Source organism: Daktulosphaira vitifoliae, unplaced genomic scaffold (genome assembly GCF_025091365.1).
Source record: "Daktulosphaira vitifoliae isolate Bord-2020 unplaced genomic scaffold, ASM2509136v1 Scaffold_3, whole genome shotgun sequence".
Taxonomy (NCBI): domain Eukaryota; kingdom Metazoa; phylum Arthropoda; class Insecta; order Hemiptera; family Phylloxeridae; genus Daktulosphaira; species Daktulosphaira vitifoliae.
The window spans coordinates 35,286,040-35,310,186 of record NW_026099574.1 but is presented as its reverse complement, the minus strand read 5'-3'; the positions used below and the strand labels follow the sequence as shown (position 1 = coordinate 35,310,186).

The following is a 24,147-nucleotide window of genomic DNA, read 5'->3' as shown; positions in this document are numbered from 1 at the left end:
CATTGAAGCATAAATCATAAATTATAATTTTTTAGAGAGTAACCGTATGTTTGTTGTATTAAATAATTAATGAATTATTAAAATATATTTAAATCCCTATATATTAATAAGATAATCGTTATCAATATAACTTTACAATAAGAGTATTAGACAAAATATAATCTAGATTTTTTTGTATTCTCCTCATTGATTTAAATAGTATAATAAATTTTCGACTTAAGTTATTTGTACAAAGCACCAACGAATTTTATTTGAACAGAGATATAAATGCAGTCACAACAAAAGTATTTAAAAAAAAAACGCTTCCATGCAAATCTTTAGATAGTGTTTAATTTAAAAAAAATTGGTGTATTATTCCAAAAGCTACATGATCTGCTAGTTCCTTATTAATATCTTGATTAAGATAAAGTATGTCGAATGAAAAAGGGATTATTAAAAAATATTATTTCTCATAAAAAAATTGTGTTGATCCATACACTTTTCAATAAGTTATAGCATTATAAAGTAAAAAATATAAATTATAAAATCGAGAATTTTCACACAAAAATTGAATTCAGTAGCCATTTTCACCACGAAGACAAGTCCAGAGGTCAAATTTTTTTTTTCAAATTAAAGTACATTACATTAGCTTCAATTTAAGATATATATAAAAGTGTCAGACCTTCCGGAACACTTTCAAAAGTTAAGTTAAAAAAGTTCTACTTTCTATATGCATTTTTTATATTTGAAGCTCTCCCATATATAGGGAAATAGTCTGATTTAAAAAAAAAGTATATCCAATGAAAGATGTATATAAATACTACTTCTCATGAAAAAATTGTATTGATCCATACATTTTTTAAAAAGTTATAGCACTTTAAATTAAAAAATGTAAATTATAAAATCGAAAATTTTCACACGAAAAAAGCATTCGGTAGTCGTTTTCACCATGAAGACAAGTCCAGATGTCAATTTTTTTTTTTCAAATTAAAGTTCATTACATTAGCTTTAATTTAAGATATATATAAAAGTGTCAGACCTTCCGGAACATTTTCAAAAGTTCTGTTGAAAAAGTAAATTTGTTGTAAAAAAGTTGTCATTTTAAATCCCCCCCTGTGGGCAGGTTAAGTGTCAGATTTACAAAAAAAATATACCAAATGATAAGTAAAGACATCAAGCATCTATATAAAAAAAAATTATATTCATATATTTATTTTTGAAAAAGTTACGGCAGTTTTAAATTTCGAAAATTAGCGATTTTTAAATTTTTAGCGATTTTTAAATTTGTAATTTTTTTGGAGGTTTCCCCCATTTACGGGGAACGAGGGAAATTTTTTCAATTTTGAAGGGTAATGTCTTCGACTAGATACNAGGGTAATGTTTTCGACTAGATACGATTTATAATCTTTTTAGATATCGTTGAAAGAAATCCGTTCGGTGAGAGCTGAGAAAAAGTGGTAACAGACACAAAAAAAAAGAAATAATAAACACATCATAGTAAAACCAATACCTTCTCAGCTTCGCATCGAAGCTAATAATATCAGTTATTCTTGCGAAATATTCTTTATTTAATTAAATATATTTTACTATGTAATTTAAATTCAATATTTTTATGAAAAGTAGTACATGCCTACCAACAAGAAAATAAATCTTAATACCTCATATAATTGCTAATTAGTGTTTAATTATGTCATCCTTTTATTTTTATAATATTAAATTTAATTGACCATTAGTTCAGAATTCAGCGAGTTATGAAAGTATAAACATAATATGTTTCATCCACAAACTAATAGTAACAAATCTTCACTAAATTCTACACAACAAACTGCTTTACTTATAAATATCCCAATATTATAATTTGTAGATTTTTACTATGTTTTGCTATTTTATCAGAAAACAAAATACCGTATACTAAATTTTAACACCTAATTTTATATTATTTTAAAGTATACAAAAAATATATTTTCATTTCAAAAACATATTAAAAATTAAAAAATATATTTAAACAATATTAACCAAAAGTGATGACTCCTTTTTATTTCTGGAGGAAAGAAAAAAATTATTTAATTATTATTGTATAGTTTTTTTAATCAAAATATTTCTTTTACAAAAATTTAAATTTTTCAATAATTTCTAAGAAAATAAGTGTCTTACAGGTTAATGCATATTGAATTATCTTGTTTATGTTAGTAGACCTAATGTAAATTGTTATATTAGCTGTATAAAATATTATGAAATAATAAATACAATATATTAAAAATGATATAATAGTAGTGTCAATGGCACATCGTACTTTTGGGAGTAACTTAATTTTTTTATAAATAGGATAAAAAAATTGTGATTCTGGCTGATTCTCGAATTAACTCTTTTACTACTCTTATTTCTCGATTTATATATGTGACAACGCTATCCATACTCAGTTATATTAATCAAAGAAAAGCGGAGATTATTAATGTCAAAATATATCCTAAACATCAAAAAGGTAAATACCAATATTTCACTAAAAATTTAAAAGTTAAGATTTACATTTAGAGTTAAGTGTTTTGATTACAAAATTTAAATAAGAATTCAATAAAATCCAGAAATTATTAAAAAAATATATTGATTTAAAGATCTATTTACTAGCGTGTGTCTATTTTAGAAGCCAGGACAGAGGTTCATATATTGACACTATACTACTTTAGGTTGACACTTATGGTGTTTCTATCCAACCTGTCATAGGTAACCGTAAGAAAGTAATAATTAATTACATTAATTTTTATAATGATAAATAAAGATCTCTATATTTTTTTATAGATTACATCATCTTATAAACCTTCATACCCTGATAAATATAGTATCTTGAATTAATACATAGTATCTAACCCAATTTCATATTAGTGTTCTACTAATAACAACTATTTTTATTTGGGTTACTGTATTATTGACGGGATTCATCTTATTGAATAAAAAATTAATATATTTTATCCATATAAACTATTAGTTAATAAAATATTTTAGCTATTTTAAGTGATTAACAAGTTTGACACAAAATAGCTTTTTATGGGAGTTCTTGTTAGGATAAAAACATAAACTGAAATGCAAAATTAATTAAATGTTTCATTGCTCATTCAAAAACTAAATTAAGAGTAAACATACATGAAAGTATAAAAATATACATAGTCTCCGTGACAAAGCGTGGAAAACAATGTTAATCCCTAAATAATTCCTTAGTGAATATTCATAAAAAAATAGAAATTTATGTTTGTAGCATAAATTATATCTAATTAATTCATATTATTCATTAGAGAGTATTTATATCAATACTGTTTCAGCTGATCTGTCTTTGAAATTATATATCCAATCATACACGGAGCAGACTTGCATCTAATATTTCAATCAGTTATACATTCATATTGACGTTTATATTATCCGTTGTGTAAGTTCAAATATGCGATTACCAACCAACGTATATAATAATATTATGACATACACGAACAGTTTCCTTTGTTTAATCACACTGTGACTAAAGCCGGAACTTAAACTAGCGTAAAATGACAAATAAACAGTCCCGTCTGTTTTTTAACATAATAATGTTATTTATACTATTTCTCATTCCTATTGTCTTAAAAACTCTCTTTGATATTATTTTATAGTCATTCAAATCGTTTAGAAATGTAAATTTGTTAAAAGTTGGATACAACTATAGAATATGTTTATATATTACAAAAATTTACTTTTTAGGACCAATCATGAATACTAAGAAATTAAAGAAAAGAAGATCATTTTTGGTAAAAATTTAAAAAAAAATAACAGTAAAAATTTCTTATCAGAAATCACATAGAATAACAAAATATGTAAAATATTTTATTTTAAATATATTAATTGATGTGTGTGTAGTTTTCTTATAAACAGATATATAAATAGATGAAGTTTAAATAATCTAGACAAAAGTTAATGTAATATTCAGTGTTTTAAATATATAATCTAAATAAAATAAGTTTTGTATAAGATTCTTGGAAAAATCAATTAAATATTTTCGAGATCACGAATAAGCTTTTAAAAAAAATATGATGTAGGTTTTTATTAATTGAAAAAACAAACTTTTGAAGTATAAATTAATTCTAGTTTAAAAGCACTTAGGACAGAATCGAGTAATTAAAAACCAATTGTTTCAAACTCTGCAGTAATTGAATATTTTTCCATTGGATGGACAAGAGGATAATATTGACCATATATACGTAAAAAGGGTTTTTAAGAACAACTTTTTCTTTAATTGCATTAATAAATGCACGCAAAGTTTAAATATCATGTAAATCGTATAATATCATCGAAACCACTGTTTTTTTTAACATGATTAATATATTTATTTTTTTTTGCAATTTATATTAAGTAATACCATTAAAATAAGTAACTTAATAATTGTGTTAGAGAAGAAAGGAAAACTTGTACGGCTAAGTGAAAAGGAATGGTTTCTATGCCTACATTCAAAGACACAAGGCGTACTAAACCGAACTATTCAGATTTCTTTTGAACTTATTTAAAAATTTTAATTTATGTTTGAAATTTCAAAATATTTTGGACAAAATTTTTAACTGTCGTACATTCATGTAATTTGTTTTTTTTTTTTTTTTTTTAAATAATTTTTTAACAAACATTTACAATCTGTATACATAGTAATGCAATAAGTAAGACAAACAATTTATACTAATCTAAAACACTCCAGTAAATAAGTTTTGCTACAATATGAGATGAGACGAAGGTTCTAAAGCACTATACATAAAAGATCATGTAGATGGTTTCGAGTTAGGTTTGCCAGCATAAAAAATAAAAGGAAGACCCAATAAGTTTGTCTAAGGAAGTTTTCAAAATGGGTTGCTAGTGGTTGCGGCGTTTTAATGGTCCGACACGAAATAATGCTATATGCGTTTAGGCAACTGTGTGCATGTGTCTGACTTGGTCTTCATCATTCTGCTTTTGTCTTTCAGCTACTATTACTCGTATAAAAGTTCGAGAGAACAAAATGTTTCATCCGCCAAGTGATAAAACTCTACCAGTTACAACCCCTTCTCTGTCCAAAAGCTGTGGACTTCTGTATATAGACGTGCTACAATTAATAGCAAGCTAGGCAGACTTCAAGCACAGTTTTCAAGTAAATAACTGTGTATGTGGTATGAGTATGAACGATAAAAAAAAAGCTACTAAAACAACTTGACCCTCTCTTTGTCCATTTTTCAGTCGGATTTCTTGGTCCTTGTTAAGTAATACAAAACCACGAGTATGATAGAAAAAAAAGTCTATTTATCTTTGTTGACTTCTGTAAATCTTCTAATTAGTTGTTGGAAACTTGGGAGCTACAAACTATACACTTTAAGACATTCTAATGTATGTCACCCATTACTTAAGATCTCGTATTGCAATTTAAATTAAATTTCCTTATATTGCATTGACATAATTAGATTAAAAGAAGTTAAATTGTTCAATTTGTCAGAAGTTTTAGTAAAATGTGACCTAAAGATTTCATGTCATTTTGTACCAATTTAAAAAAAAATGTAATTTACAAACGAGATAGATGTATATTGTTCGTTACTCAATTTATTTTTAAAAATTGATCGGCGATGAATTTAATGTCATGTATATAGCAAATCATTGATATACGTACAATAATAATACTTAAATAATATATATATATATATATATATATATATATATATACAAAATGATCGGTTTATCATAAACCACTCATTGCGATTAAAATAAATACAATATTGAAATTTTTTTTTTTATTTAGTTACAATTATATCTTGATTTATCAGATAATAATTACTTTTAAGAATAATAATGGGGTGTTAATTTTATTTTTTCAAATTACAACGTACATGATTAACTAGCTTATTTAATAGATAATGATGCAATTAAGAAAATTACTGATCGATAACAACTGATAAATGAGTATTTCAGAAGTTATTAACAATTTAAAGTAATGACTGGAGGTGGGGACTGGGTGCAACAATTTTTATCACCAGTTATTTCCCGGTCATACTCTTCCTCCCACCTAGGTATAAAAATGAAAATAACTTCCAAAATATTGGTCCAAAAGTTGTTATCAATCAGTCATTTTCTTAATCACATTATTATCTATTAAATAAGTTAGTAAATTATGTACGTTGTCATTTGAAAAATTACAAAAATAGTTGGAACACCTATAAGTTATAAGGGATGATCCTAAAAAGTAATTTATATCTAATAAATCAAGAAATATACGTAACTAAAAAAAACCGAAAAAATTTTCCCCACTAATATATATACTTTGCGAGTAGTCGAGTGGTTTATAATAAACTGATCACTCTGTATATACGAGACGATTCCCCAACTACGCCTCACAAAATATTTTCGTAAATATTGGAATTAATTATTGTTTTATATTTTTAACAATAATGGAATTTGGTTTAGCTGCTTTACTAATAGCTTACTAACTGATTATTTAGTAAAATGTTCCCTAAAATTTTGACCGTATACTGAAATACAGCCTGTCATTTAATAAACTAAAAAAATTTATACCAAGTATAACAATACAACAATTTTTTGTTATTTATTAAGTAAATACTAAAATTAAAAAGAAACGTACGTTAAATCAATGTTAATGTCATATTTTATTATCAAAACTAACATTGGTTCATTTCAGTATTCATTTTCTATATCAACATAACAAGTATGTATCAAAAGAGATTTAAAGATTTTTATTTCAGTTAACAAAGTATTCTCCTATCATTATAAGTAAAGATGAGAATAGACTGTATTTGTTTATTCGATATGGATCGATTTTACACGAATGTGTGCTGGCGTCTATGTTATTAATCTTTTTATAAAATAACACAGAGCACAATGCTATTTTATAAAAAGATTTGATCGTTAAATATACTCCATTTAGAGTACAATTTATTAGTGATTTAGAGTGAACGTTTAAACGTAACAAAATTTTATTGTATCCGTTTAGAAAAGATGAAGAAAAATAATAATAATAAAAACAAAGAGTCAGCAGCACATTGGCATTAGTACCGGATGTTTGAATAAAAAAAAATTATAAGGTCTTCTTGTAACGGTGTTATGAATGCTTCGTATTTTTATTGCCATCCTAAATACACGATTGGAGACCGAGATAGGTCCCTTTACAGCTCAGCATAACCGCAGTTCTGAAAACGTTAGACTCGCAGGATCGTTTGTGGTTAAGGACATGATTTGCCGGATTCCAACGAGCAGCGTTAACGATATTGGACAGGTGATAGGAGGTAAATTTATTTTCCTGTTTCTGATTGGTCGACCGAATCGATTTGACGTGTAATATCAAATACGTGCTTGTGGTTGATTTAAACGAGGCGCGTTGTTAAATTTCGAGAAGTGCATTTTAACTGTTATCCACAAGATAAAATTTAATTAAAATACTTAAAAATGATCACGTAAAAAGTAGAAAGCACAAGAGATAAAATTTATGGTCAAAAAAACTTAAATTTTAGGAACATTTATTAGCTAATAATACTCAAGAAGTTCTATAAATATAATTCAATAATTAAGGGTTTGAAAATAATTATATGCCTCTGTTTTAACGGTTTACTGTACAAGTTAGACTAAATTATTATCTGATAAAATAGAAACAAAAAAATCTTTCACGTAGTGTGTATTATTTAAATAGTTTGAAGGAGGTATATTTTCTTAAATAAAATCAATGCCAAAATATATAATTATATTTATCTTGTTGAGACGGCGAAAACTAGTCAAAGTTTATGAATTAGTTCAAAGTTTAAGGTGTATAACGTCATTTTATCATTATAGCTCATTCAAGATGTCTTATTCAATTAATGTATTTAATTAGTTAATAAAGCTCAATAAAAGCAGTAGTTTACGCTATCGTAAGTCACAAATAATAATTTTATATTTACTAAAAATGTTCATATTGAACAGGGTAGTAAGTAATTGCTGACACTTAAAATACAACTTACCGTAAAAAATATTTTTCAAGGGCGATATTGATTTGAACATTTTATATTTGTTGGCAATAAAGTTTCTGGAATATCATCAGAGTAAAATATCCATATAACGTTTACTTTTAGACTCTATTAATTTAGATGGACTTTATTTATGTTAGTGATAAATAATTTAAATTAATTTATTTTTTATTGATGATATTTCAATTATGTTTTTAAATTTTTGATAGATCTTATAGCTATAATTATGAAACGAATAATATAATATATTTTATTAAGAATTGCAAGTTATATTAATTAGATGAATTCATCACATCCAATTGAATTATTTATTGTCAAGGGTCCAATTCTAAATTTTTAGGAAGATACAAAAAATGATTTTTTATGATTATTATTATTATTTTTTAATTGATAAATTTTCATGTTTTAACACTATTAAAAAAGCTGATTTAATTTATGAAGTACAAATTGTTCATATTAACTTAGCCATAGTAATCATTTAAAAGTGGTAAATTTGATCACTTTTTTAAATAAATATTTTAATTCTTAAAATTTATTATTATTAAATGGGATAACACGGTCGCCGGAGATTGAAGGCCGGTTATAGAAAGTGTACCGGAAATCGTGTGAAAAAAAGAGGTACGGTACGGGATTAGAACCCGCGACTCATGGCGTTGTAGAGACAAACCGTATCATTGGGCCACTTATCATTCGGATGCCGATACACTTTCATTTAGGTTGATAACGTGAAGTGCGACTGAGGGAAATACAGTTCCGTGTCAAGGAAAACACTATTTTTATGTTCGATATATTTATTTATTCACCTAAACTAAGAACTATATTTACAATTATAAAATCACAGTACCAGTAGTATATATTACAAGAAAAAAGCGATTTTGTGAAAAATATGAGTTGTGCCATTAGTTCAATGAATATATAATTTCTTGGTAAAATAAAGCTCCAACATCGTTTTTTTATAACAGAATAAAATAATTGTGATGATTACACAATGTTCTAGTATGCATTTAAAGCAGATATATTTCCACAGTTTTAATAAATTATTTTAGTAGAAAATGCTATTTGTAAAAAATTAGCAATAGAAAAATTTAGTTAAATATAATGGCATATCATTAAACGATTTAAGGTATATTTTAATTGATTTAATTAAGAATATAAAAAAAAAATCATTTCTGATTTTCGTTGATTTTCTTTTTATTAACACTAAAGATTTGATAATAACTAGTACAATTTGCGTATCTGTACGTAACAGATGCGGTGGAGTTTTAATTAAAAAAACATTAAAGGGGATAAATACGAAATGGACTAAAAATTAAAATTGTATACCACCACAAAATAATCTCATTTTTGCTAAAATTAATGAAAAAATACTGTTTTTTTTTTAACGACCAAGTAAAATTGATATTTTAGACCCAATGTCCACTACTGAATATTAAAAATGAACCATAGTTAAATGATATTTTAGTATTTGTATAAAATTAAAAGAAAAATTCATTTGACTAAAAATAAAATTGGTTTAACACAGTTAATGATTTTACGATGTATTCATATTAAGTCGACATTGAATTTGCTATTATTAATAAAAGAACGAACCATATCAATATAAATATCAAACAAGATAATAGTTATCAAATAATAGTTTTTCCATATTTTACCAAAATTTCAAACTGCTTTAGTTAATTTAAACATAAAAATATTAGTAATGTAATAAAGTTAAATAAATTTTAATTATTTTTAATTACTGTGAAATTTACCAATGTGATTACTAGATCTATATTTCAATCGATAAATACATCATATTAATTCATGTATATAATATATTTTTATTAAAAAGTTGCAGTAGATTATTTTTTTTTTGTCAATACAATACATTAAACAATTTTTCTTAGTGACACTACAGAAATGTTGATTTTTTATTACTGAAAAATATTAAAATCTGTAGTTTGTACTTTGTCTAAGCAAAATAAAATTTATCTATTTAATTAACATTTAAAACAACTTCGTAAAAGCATATGTATATTTTTGTTATTTATTAGTGGTATTTTTATTGTTTTACGAGTTTCAGGTTTGCAAGTATAAAACGCAGTTGTTTTTATTCAATTAAAAAAAAAAAAGTGAAAAATAAGGGTTGTATAAATTACAAAATATTAAATAGTTAAACTACGGATATACTTTTTTATTTTGGTTCTATTATATTTATGTAAAATTTTTATATCATACTACAATTGTTTTCACTTACAATTCAAGTAGTAAAAACTTATTTAATATTAATCAAATATATTATATCATATAATTTAATAAAATGTATATTTAATTGCAGACATTCTACATTTTCCAAAAAAAAATTAATTAATTATAATGCAAACTTGTATCAATAATAAAATTCAAAATTTTCATTATCTTACTATAAAATCTAATGTACTATAAATTAAAATATGTTTGTTTTATTATATAGGAAAAAACACCAGCGATTTAATAGCTCATAGTATTTTTAAAATTTATTTGTTTTTACATTAAAATGTGCAGTATAAATGTCTAGATAGTTAAAATACAAATAAAAATATATTTGAGTTACTAAAGTTAAGATTTCAGCCCGTAACTGTATTAATTATTTAGGACTTTATTCGTAAATAACAAATAAGTTCAAGCAGTTCATTTAGTACATTAACATTTTGAATATGGAGTTTTATAGACAAAATAAATTTAAATCTTCATTAAATAATCTAGTTACGTACAAAAGTTTAAAGTAATTCACGTAAATTTTAATCAAGTAACATTCTATGCTATAGTTGATTGTAGACATATTAGATTCTCATTTTTTACAAAGAATTGATATTTAGTATTGATCCATAATTTAATATTTTTTAAATTGGAATATTTACTCTTTAATTCTTATGAAACAATCATTCATACTAATTATGAATACCATTTTTTTACGAAATTTAAAACAAAATTGGAGGAGGGCTACTTAATGTAATTTCATTTTATTGGATAGCTTAAAAAAAATCTTTTCACTTTAGAGTATCAACCTAAGAAAAAAGGAATAATAAAGAATAACTGGTTCGGAAATACATTTAAGCACAACTTATCTATATGCTGAGACATATTAAATAAATCTTCACTAGTATAAAGTTTTAATAAATTATAAATACTAAAATATTACAGTTAATATAAAATTAAAATTCAATATTTAGTCTTTTTTGATAAAATAGAGTTAACATGATATTGATAAATATCAACAAACTCATTTAATAGAAAACGATCCTACTCAGAAAATGACTGGTCGATGACTTTTAAATCAGCAGCTTAAGAGACACGAATACTTTTATAATATGTTGAGAGTAAAAAGACAGAGAATCACATACAATAACTTCAAAAATGTTGATTCAAAAGTTATAATCGAAGTTATTTTCTTAGATCATTTTCTAATTTTTAACCAAGCTAAATGTGTATATTGTCATTAAAAAAAAAATTAAGTTGGTACCTTTAAGAGATAAAGAATATAAAAACATTTAACCACTTATAAATCGAATAATAAATAATACTAAACAAAAAAAAAAAATATTTATTTTAAATTATTATAATTTTAGATAAAATATATTGATCATGGATAAATCAATCACTGTTTATAGTTCAGAGCAAAAAATTCAAGTTCACTATTAACTCAACTACGTGAAATATATATATATTAGTGTGTAAAAATTAGAAGACAGTTTATTTTATACATTTTTATTTTTGTTTTGAACTCGGATATCCAACATAAGTTAAAAACACGATACAGCTTTTAACGCAATTGCAAGGTACCTTTTGGATCAATATATCTTATATAGCTTAACTTAAAAGAATACAATTTCATAAAGTGATATACATCCGGTCAATTTCGTGTAAGTGGAACATTTTCTTAAACTTAGTTGCTTTGCATATCAAAAGTTACTTATAAAATGCTCTAAAAACTAATGAAATTATTATTAAGAGCCGGAAACGTTATGATATAAATTGTAATGACATGGTAATAGACAATTAATTATAAAAATATAAAACCTACAATACTATAAAATTTTAATTAAGTTTCACATGAGTAGAGTCAAAATGAAAAAAAATTCTATAGCAGTAGTTTTTGATTAATTTAAATAAATTTTATTAAATATGTAATTCATACAAACAACTTATTATGATTTGGTGTGTGTATTGTTTTTGTAAATAATATTCTAATAAATTAGATCAATATGAATATAAATATAAATTGATTCCAAAATAATTTTTTTTTATACATATTTTAGATTTTGTTAGAAGATTTTATAAAACCACCAATCTTAAGTATGCATAAATAAAATTAATGCTCTAATTAAATACAAATCCTTCTTAATATTCCATTACTGTAACTTTGTATTAAGAAAAAAACATAAACTCACAGAATTTCATTTACGTTGGAAAAAATGTATAGAAATATATCCCATTATTGCTTCTATTATAAGTACTTAATAGAAATCCTTGTAATAAAATAACGTAAGAAAATGAATATTTTTATTTTATAGTTACCATAAACACAAATAGTAATAATAAAGAGAGCAAATTTAATTAAATGCGAGAAGATACTATAATGTATTTCAATGGGAAATGGGTTACCATGATCAATGAAATATTACCAATTGAAAACAGTTGAAAAAGTTATTTATTTGAATTTATATATATTTTTTTAACTGTGTAAACAAATTTACATATACACAGGACTACCATTATTTTTAAATTTATATATGTGACAATTTATCTCTATAACTTTCTTGATTTTTACATTTATGGTAAATAAATTTCTAAATCAATACAGGAGGTCCTTTTTAAAAAAATGCATATAAGAACCACACAAAATATTCTGACATCGGGCCCTACCACTTTTATCATTAGCCATAATTGTAGTTTAACCGTTATCAATAATTACTAAAAGTTTATTTTATTTTATATTTAACGGGTAAAAGAACTTTTTTACGCAGCCACTGGGGATTGACAGGCGTTCAACGAAAGTGTACCGGAAATCAAGTGTAAAAAAGAGACACGGTGCGAGATTTGGACTTTGCCACTAGGCTACCGTGTATTTATTATTCTGATCCCGAATCTATTTCGTAAAGGTTGATGTGAAATGCACGGATGAGGAAAACACTGTACCGGGACTAATTTAAAAAAATTTAAAGTTAAAGTATACAATAAAATAATAAAAAATAGATAAATATGTTATGACAAATAATGATAGTGACAACATTAAAAATAACAGCAGTACTAAAATTATAATGTATTTTTTTAAATATTTTGATTATAAATTATTAATCAACACAATTGCTACTAATAATTAAAAAAATTACAGACATAAAATTGTACTTGTGACCTTAAGAAACATTATATCCATCTAATTTAAAACAAACTAAAAATTTAATAAAACGGCAAAGTTCCATTTATTTAAAACAATAGCGAAAGATATACTCACTAAACATAGCTACGTTAACAATTATCTTAATAAAGGTGTTATTAAGTTCAAATAGTTATAAACTTGTTGGTTTATTGTTAAGTGATATTGATGATGATCCTTTAAGTGTCTTTTATTAGTAAAATGGTTTTACAATTACTTTTTAAATCAAATTGGTTATGTACTAATCCTTAAATAAACATTTTAATGCTTTATAAAACTTCACTTTTTTTCACCTAAATTAATCCACACAAATTGTTATGTATTTAATTTTATAATATACTAATATACCCATCGCGCATTGCTGTGATTTACCACCTATAATATGAATAATGAACTATGTCAGATACCTTCGTTTATATATAAATATACAGATAAAAATAATAATAATTATTGAGTTAGGAAAAGAATCGTATATAAAATTTTAATTTAGATAATTTTTCCATAGTTAAAAATAGGATATTCTGTTTGATTTATTCTAATTTAAAATTATCTCATTGATTACAAATTACTTATTTTAAATATAGTAAATATCGCAATTGTTATTATGATAATCCCATAAAAAACCCAATCCTCTATTTTACTGAATTTTTTCTTGATATTTATACTACAAAACAATTGATAACATTATTAGTCATTTTACAATTTTTGAAACGGGCGCATAAAATCTATAAAACTTTTTTCCTATTTTCAAAAAAATATATTATTTGACAGCGATAGTTATTATTTAAATGTTTTTATTGTTCAAATTTTAGAACTTTGTGTTAATCTTTGAAAAACATAAAGTATTCTTCAACGACAACAATCTGATACTGTGCATTGTATTAATTATACTATTATTAAACAATATAATAACACACTGTGAAATAAATGCAGACAATTTTTCTCTAAACAAAAATGGAAACGTTGTGTTTTACTTACCGACTACTTGCAAATTAATGTATTGGCTGATATGAGGAGTAGTGGATATTTGACATTCGTATATTCCAGAATCTCTGATTTGTGGGTATTTGATCTGTAGTGTCCAATCTTCACTAGGCGGTTGATTAATCGACCGAAACCGCTGGTCACCAGTGTATGTATAGCGTCCAACGGTCAGCAGGTGTATGTCCCGATGCCTCACCCAAGAGACCTACAACAAAAAACAATCGTATAAAAAGTACTGTTTATAATACATACGTATTATTTGGGTTTGTATTCAATCCCTTTAGTAAATATACTAACAAACACACATACACTGATGTGTATTGTATTTGTGTTATGCATTAAAAGAAACACGTATAATGGGCTCATTCAAAAGCTCTTCTGGCCTTGTTGCTAGCAATAATCGATGGCCATACAAAGTATTAAAGTATTAGACCAGAAATAGAAAATAATATTGTACCTATATGGGTATTTAATTGAAACGAATAGCTTTTAAAAGTTTACCATTTTCACTGTCGCTGTAAATGATAATTAAGTGGGTGTAAAGCCTAGTCTATTATCTACTAGGAATATTAACCGAGGACAAATGTACGAGTACAACTCTCCTCGTATTATACATATTTATAGTGAAACTATTATTAAAGTTTAGAGGCCCATCACTTCAACACAATGGTCGTATGTGTTGGTGATATACAATAATGTAGAAACGAGACGTACTCGAGTTGTCGCATCTTGTCATAATAACATTAATAGCTGCCTGTGGTTAAACATATCCTCGTTAATATTTTTTATACATACAAATTATTTCATCATTATTCATTGTGACTGATTAAATAATTTTTTTCAGTAGATCATTGCAACACAACCGACGTTGAAATAAAGTATAAAAAATAGTATTGTTTTTAAAAACGTTTCAGAGCTTTAAACAACTTTAAAGTTAATAAATTCTGAATGAAGTACAAAAAAATCTATGATTTAATTTATAAAGTGTTCCTTTTTTATTTGGATAACTCACAAAATAGAATTATATTAATTTTGTTAAAAACTAGATACTTAGAAAATAAAACAGGAAATTTAGAAAAAATTTTATTGAATAAAATTGTAATGTAAGAATAAAATCCTACTAAGGCTGTAAATTTTGCTGCGTTAAGCCAATGCTACTTACTTGATTTACTCAACTAAAACTGTATTGTAAAGTTATAATATATTATAATTATGTAGTAAAGCGTCAAGAATAAAAGAAAGACGGTGGTCGGTAATATATATTTAATTGCATATTCACCAACAGCGTTTAACTATAAATTATAAGTCTACTACTCCGCTTTTTTTTTTTTATTATTTTTTCAATATACAACTTGAGGCTTTTTAATTTATTTTTAAATATGTCAGCCAAATTGGATTTCATGAAAAAATAATAACTACAAGCTTACATTATGCAAAACGATAAATAATAAAAGTAATAACAACCTTCCGTCACCAATACACAACACAAGAAGTATTAAGCACGGGGATAAAGGAAAATTTATTGGACGTCACGTGCATGTCGTTTTTGGTTTAGCAAGTGCACTCAATACGAGCCAAAACGTGTGACAAAATGTATGTAAGAGGACCTGTGTGTAAAATGGAAAATGTGACTAGGTCGATAAAGAATTTAGTGAGACATTCAATCTGAGTATGACTACGTGAAAAAACAATATCGAACACACACACACAACGTAACGCTTGTTGTTAACAGAACGCGGTTATACAAACCGCTAACCTTAAGATTGTAGAGCATACAGTTGAACTTACATGCAACGCAATTTTAATGTGATTTATTAATTATACAACTCTTTTTTTTCGTTAAATAATGTTTTTTTTTTTTCATAAAAATGGATGGACTTAAATTTAATTTATTTTTATAGATCATTGTATCCAATGTATTGTAAGAAAAATTTATTCCTAAGGGTAGATTTTAAAAGTATCTTTCGAAAGTAAATCAAAAACCTATAGTTATTTTTTTACTTTTAAATGGAATATAGTTAAAATCAAATTTTGACTGGTCAACAACTAGTTTTGTATTACTACTTTTGAGATATTAAATTTAATAACACAATTTAGAAAAGGTGAGGAGTAGTGTAGTGTTCATTCATTTTATATTTTATAATTATTTTTATACCATATCGCATAGATAAGTAGTTTTTTACATTGCAAAATTCGCTCGTTAATAACTAGAAATTATAACAACATAATAACATAATATTGGTTATCAACCTGTCAAAATTTGCTTGTTATATTTTAGCAATTTTTAACCAATGTTCTATTGATAATTTGTTGTTTACATACAGTAGTTATGGACTCTTCATGGTATCACAAAAATGAATGTTTATAAATGTTTATAAATATTGATAATAATTTATGAAATATTAAAACATATTACGATTGCTTCTAGTATTATGAAAATGAAATTAATGATAAATTTCTATTTTAAATTCGAACTATTTAACAATTTTAAAACGCAAAATATTGATCGAATAAAAAAATTATAAGAGAAAAATTGTTGGAAAATATTTTTTTGTATTATATAATCAAGCTGAAAATAGGGGTTCCTATTTAAGAGAATTAAAGTTTTGGTTTTTTTTTTTAAATTTATTAACCTACTCAGTATTGTAGTATTTTACAGCAAACAATAATTTTTTTTTTTAAAATTGAAATTATTCAATAGTTTTTAAGAAAATGAGTGTGTTAATCTTAATCGATGATTCCTTATGTATATATATATATATATATATATATATAAAGTGTGCAAAAAATAGAAAAAAGTCAATTGTTACAAACAATGAGAACAATAGAAATCCGTTTCCTTACTTACTGAACATTCTACATGTGTTATGCTTGTATAAATAATTTTACTGATTTTATTGGATGAGCCCTATGTACGCACGATCGAGCTTACCAATTTTTTCTCCGAGAACTTATTGGTTAATTCAATTAGTCTAAATTGATTTATTTATGGTTTTGTCCGCTTTTCTTGGAAAAGTAGACGTCATTACGGGTACATAAGCAGACTGAGACTACTGATCAAAATAAAGCAATTCTTGACCGTTTTCGAAAATGATTTATGGTATATGATTTTTTATGCTAATTAGATGTAAACTCATAGTTTGAGTAATACAATTGAGAGATATTATCTTCAATAATATTTTACTGCAAAAATTAATCGTTAACATTTATTATAATCTAGAAGATTTTATTATTCATATTATTAAATAAATTTTGAGATAAAGTAGGTAATTTTTAATTGATATTTCAAGTTAATAATAAATATCTGACTTGAGTTTGAATTAAAAATGAAAAATTAGTGAACATATTTTACAATTTTATACTAAAATTAGTATATAATTTTTTTTAGGCTCAATGGTTTTTAAATATTTAAATATCTAGTAGAGAACCACCTTCTTAAATTCAGTTCAAAGTCTTATACATATATAATTATTATAAAGTTATAGGCATCTTGGAATATTTAAAATCAAATTTGAGTACATCATATTTCTATATTTTTCCTTTATTATCAATTCGTGGAAGACTTGGAAATCAAAAAGTATATTATACGGTTCAAACTCCAATATTTTTGTTCATATTAAGTTAAATTCACAATTATTGTATGAATAAATTACGTTTAATACATTATCTATAATATACATACACTTTATTATAGAGTAGTTATGTATCTCAATGACTTATTTAACAAATCAAATGATAATATAATCTAACTTATCTTGTATATAATGCCATTAATTTGTTTCTAGTTAACTTTATTATTTAAAAATAATAATTTTTGTGCTCATTTTTTTTTTATTAGAAATTTTACAATTTATATTATACCATTTTAAATTTTTTTAATAAGAAAAAAACGTTTATTTATTCCTAAATAAAATAAAAAATAAATAATTCTATAAAGGTTTACTTTATAAATCATGTATTATATCTTAAAATAAAAAATATATCACAATAAATATCACATTGAAAATCTCTTTTAGGCATGATAAGATTTGCGGGAGCGAATTTAAAGGTTAACACTTTCCGCTTGATCGATTTTATCCACTAAAATAATGTTTTATTTTATTCTAAAAGTCATACATTGTCTTTACGACCAACTTTGTATTAAAAAGTCATTGAGCCGAATGTTATTGAACACCTTTGTAATTGTGTATTAACATTAAATTCGAAGCTTCTAGAGTATTTGTATTTAAACGCTATGATTTAACCTAACATACCGCTAAAGTACATTGTTAAGATATAATAACATTTATGTCCAAACAGAAGTTTTTATTTAAAATTTTTTAAAAAATAATAAAATTAGGAAAATAATTTAAAAAAATTTACTTAATTATTTTAAAAATTATGTTTTTAGTGTTAGCTAGTACCATAAAATAAAAATAATAATATTGAATTACAAAAATTGAAAAAATGTATCCATACTAATCAGCGATAAGAGAAATTATTTAAAGTACACATTTACATCACAGTTTAAGAATAATTAATAAATAATTATACTGTTAATATTTTTGAATTTAAATGTGCTATAATAATTGTATTTGTTTCAAAAATTGAAACTGAAAAAAATCAAGTGAAAGCTTTTCTTGAGTTTGATTCAAAATAGTTATATTTTATGAACAATGAGATATCATAATAAAATAATAGTTTTTTTAGTCATTAAAAACTTAAAAATATAATAGTAATAAGTTCACGAATTTATAAAATCTATTGACACTCAATCTTTTTGCTTTATATGCTTTAAGTACAAATGATTTAATAATATATTTTCACTTCTTATATAGAATGTATCCTTAATTTTGTCTCAGGAAATGACTTGAAAAATATTAGAACTGATCATTATTTCATTTTTTTAACAATAATGGTTCTTTGTTGAGCTACTTTAGACAAAAAATGAATTTTTTACTACTATTCCTTATACCCTTAACTGGTATCAACTATCGATTTTCAAAAGACCACCCAAATTTTTTTTATATTATTCTATTTTCAACAAGTTACAACTGTTTAAAGTTTAGGAGCGATCAATTTTTTGATGATAAATGACGTCAGGACACGAATACGTAGAGCACATTGATTTGAACATAAACTTGTAGGGGTTGGCTGCACTCGCAACGCTCATCATTCCAAACATCCGTTCTGTAATTATAATTCATTGTATTTATTTTTAAAAAGGTGGTCATTCTGAGTCAAGAAATCGTTGTATACGTTTCAATTTTCATTTAATTAATTTTGCAAAAGTAACACTCTTTCAAAGTATGAATGAATCTTTTACTTGTTTCTTATACTTTAAACAATAAATAAGTCACTTATAGATAATATAGATATTAAGCGTAACAAAAAGTGAGATTTAAAATTTCATTCAATAAGTTAAATACAATTTTGCTACTGCTTTTTAAGGAATTAACTTCATAATATATATTGGTTTTTAATTTATTTGTATTGCAATACCATTACACTTTGATTTTTTCTATATTTCACAATTATTTTTAATAAATTATTAAAAAATATATAATACAATACATTTTTACAATAATTATTATTGTTTACAGTAATAATTATTGTAAACAAATATTTTTTATTGCAATGTTAACGTCTACAACTTAAACCTAAATTAAACTTAACTACCAAATATAAATTAAGACAGTAAAAATAAAAAAAAATACATTTGAGTGTAATTCCCAAGATAAATTTTAACTATCAGATATATAATCCAATAGCTTTATTAGTTAGTTATTATTTTATTAGTGTTGAGATATTCTTATTGGTTTCGCGTTCCGTTATTTTCTTAATTTTTTTTTTAATATTTCAATTATTACTTATAATATCTATTATTCCTTGCTATAATTTTAAGTTTGGTGTGATTTAAACAATTTTGTTATCGCTTCATTAAAGTTTTTTTTAAATAAATCACAACAATATACAATTTCAAGTTTCTCTCATCAACAAACTTGATTTGAATTTCAGTACAATTAAAAGAAGTACATACTCTGTTATACTATAATATGGATATTTTGCTATAAAACAAGTTGATTTATGATTTTTATTACTCTCTAGAGAGTCATATTTTTAAACTGAAATTTATTCAAGGATGTTAGGATTCAAGGGTTAAATGTCTAACATTAAGAAAATTACTAAAATATCAATATATTTTATTTTATTTTCAATGATTTCGTTAATGTTTTTTGATGTAGTAATGCCTATTTGTCGTATATATTAACTAATAAAACAATATTGTAATTTTAATTTAAAGTTTATTTAACAAAATATTATTTTTAATACTTAGAGCTTCTATAAATCCTTAAATGATATAGTTGTATATTGTCTAATAAGGTTTAGTTCATTAAAATATTATTATTAATTTTAATTTTAGATTTATTTCTCTCATTTTAGATTAAGTTTTACTCCATAATATTAAAAGTATTATAATTTATAAGTTTATAGATTATTTTTAAAAAGTCGAATAAAACAAAAAAAACATATGTGGCAAGTTGACACACACGAGTCTAAATTTTAGATTAAAGTATAATTTAGAGTTAATACCTTAATCTTAGGCTTAGTTGAACAATTGAAAGATTATAAAAATATTAATTTTAAATATTGTAAATAACTGAAACAGTACGTTATAAAATTGCTTAAATACACGCCTAGAAAATTTTTAATAAATGTGTCACCCAACTCGTTCAGTGAGATATAAAGTCGGAATAGAATAGGATTTAAACAAAAATAAGAAAATCAAACAATGAAGCTAATTTTTTTTATTTTATTAATTTGAAAAAATAAAATTAAGTTTTCAAATTATATTATAAATAATAATTAAACTAGAAAGAAAATAATGAATTAAAAAGAAAATTACTCCAATGACCATGTCAAGCTAAATAGGGACGTAGAAAATTGTAGATTTATTAATAAAATCGATTTTCATCTGATGATCATTGCGTCGTTGGCAGATGATGTACATCAGAATTTCGTGACTAAGTTTACGTCACTTTACGGTTTTTAGATTAAATTACTTCAAATGAAAGGTCGTTACCCGTACCTTATAACTACGAGGAGATGATTTTTGAAAGGTAAAAGAAATGAAACATACAAGTCTGTAAAAGACATAACACGCCAGAAAAAAAGTTTGTGATTAGGGAGCTTCATTAAATAAAAAAAACAATTTACGTTACCACGAGGCAAAAAATCTAACGGTCAAAAAACTTTGTTTAAAAATTAAAGGATTCAGAGAATAAAAAAATTAAGATATAAAAAAAAATTACAACTTTTATACTAGAGTTACAAAGAACGCTTTCGTGCCATCGACTAGCATCAAATATTATTCTAGCCCCAAGCTGGTGAATTATTGGATAGTAGTTAGGTCATACTTAGCAATACATTGGGCACATAAAAAATGCACCACTATTCATACCACATTGTTAGTAAAATATTCACCACTACCAATAAATAAATAATTAATAATTAACACGGGGAGAGCGGTCTTTGAACACATCCCTCACCTTTGAGAAAATAAAAATGTATAAAAAAAAATAGAAAAATATATGTACATGACAGTTGGTCTTGTACACGCCTGCTATTGTTGAGGGTCCTATAAAAGTAATAGGAACACCTACAATAATATTAAAAAAACAACACGTGTATATGGTAAAACGTACCAGAAGAATAAAAAAAATTTAACTCAAAACGTTAAATAAAAATTTACCAGTCCCAAAGGGCTAAGTACTCGAAACTGGTTCCGCTAACGCCATGAAAAATAAAAATAATTCATATACTGCAATACAGCGGACATATGGACAAAAAAAATAATAGTCCAACAAAAAATAATTTGTAGCACTCATAACAAAATACCGCTACGGACGAAAATAAACAAAACCAGTTCCGTATATGGTTATTTCCGACAACAGTACATCGTAGACCAACGACAATAATAAACCAAACATATAACAAAAACGAACCTACACTGGACAATGCAATAGACAATACTATTAGATGCGTTCAGTGCATTAGAGAGCTTGACAGGGCGGAGAGTGAAGTGTACACAAATTGATATCTGCATTGGCATTCTGTTTATCGAAGTAGCATTTATGACACAGCTAGCAAACAAATCACACATTATCAAAAACGAGAATTAATTAGATTTCGTTGTACGCGCAGGCGACTCAATTAAGATTAAATTAAAATGTACAAATATAACACAAATTGAGGGGTAACTTTTTGGCACGTTACATCTTATAAAATAAGCCGAATTATAAAATCAAATTTTAATAAAAAGAAACTTAAATAATTTCTTTTGTCTAAATTCATAAATATCAGTATGACATTGTTTGATCAATTTTTAATTTATATAGTTTTTGAATATGAGTAAGAAAATGTTTAATATAAAGCAGTGAAATTACTTATAAATTTATTAACTCCACACATACAGCTCATTGATATGTTAAATAACACATATTATGAATTCCAACATGTTATTTTCACATTCCACATAAATAAAATTTTACATATACATACTATGTACTACATAGCACAATTAGATGTTTCAATAAATTTTTTATTGAGATTTTTACATTTTTATCTGTTGGTCTTAAATGATAGATATAACTCTTTGAGAATATTTTGCCTATGCTTTAATTTTAAAGAAATATATGCATGTTTACCGTTAGTTAATTATAAATATTAAAGACTTTACTAAATACAAAAAAATTAAGAATTTAAATAACTTGAAATACTAATTTATAATTATTGTACCCATTTTTTTTTCAAACATAAAACGCTCGACTAATTGCGGTTTCTTGTCTTTTTACTGTTATGCTGTACATACACAATAAGTCCTTAGGGTGTAGTACATAAGATTTATTAACTCATCATTTTTTAAATATTTAAATAATTTTTATCTTAAAATCACCCTTTAGGTTGATTATTAAATGTTACTTACCTGTAGATATTAAGGGGGTCTTAAACACGTTGATGAACAAAATCATATATTACTATTATGACAGTAATAATAAAAATTTGACGTCTGGGGTCACTTTTAAATATTACTGCTATAACAGTGGTATAAAAATTATTCTAAAAATGTCATTACTGATATAGCAGTAATATTTTCAATGATTTCTTATGAAGGAGGAAGTTGTTCTGACCCCATGCATCTCATAAAACCAATGGGCACTCTATTTTTAGCTAAACCATGTCATTAACTGTCCATCAACGTGTTAAAATACAAATTTTCAAAATTCAATTTACGCGCACTAAAAAATTGTTCTAATACATGTAAAAATAAGCTGTGCAAATTTTGGTCCCGATAGGTTGACGTCAACACGTGCCGCAAGGGGGGTCGAAAATTCGATCAAAAGAATAGTTTTTCAGTTATTGTGCTTTATATCAAAATATATGATTTTTACGTATGACTTTATAAGAAAGATTATATACAAGTAACTATTTTACATAAAAAAGGTTATTAGCAAAAAACTTTTAAGTCAAATATTTACCTCCTAAAAGTCAAAAGTTTCACAAATATTATGTTTACTAGTAAAATTCATATATTTCGGCAATTTAAGTATATACAATGAACCATTCAAATTATAAAAAAAATTTTTGTTTGAAATTTAATTTTCTATAAGAATTGTAGATATCAACATACATTGATAGATAACAATCAATAATTCAACCAAAAATAAAATTTTTATTATATTGTGTTTATTTTTAATATTATTTAATTTTATAATTTTTTATGAGCATTGAGATCATTCTTCAAATTGCTTTTTAGCATTTTATTAA

At 24.6% G+C, this 24,147-nt stretch overlaps 1 protein-coding gene and 1 long non-coding RNA gene across 4 annotated transcripts in view; one reads left to right on the top strand and one right to left on the bottom strand.

Annotated features, from left to right (window-relative positions):
- The window catches only part of LOC126900432 (zwei Ig domain protein zig-8-like), a 190,978-nt gene that overhangs the window by 11,473 nt on the left and 155,358 nt on the right, over positions 1-24,147 (bottom strand). For all 3 annotated transcript variants that reach the window (XM_050676144.1, XM_050676143.1, XM_050676145.1), the window contains exon 4: positions 14,335-14,545. In XM_050676144.1, the coding sequence (XP_050532101.1) occupies positions 14,335-14,545 (211 nt within the window). The remainder of the gene's footprint in view (positions 1-14,334; positions 14,546-24,147) is intronic.
- On the top strand, positions 2,220-3,805 carry LOC126900440 (uncharacterized). The gene is made up of 4 exons (XR_007702859.1): positions 2,220-2,461; positions 2,621-2,714; positions 3,294-3,397; positions 3,703-3,805. It is a non-coding gene; the product is annotated as an uncharacterized LOC126900440 (long non-coding RNA).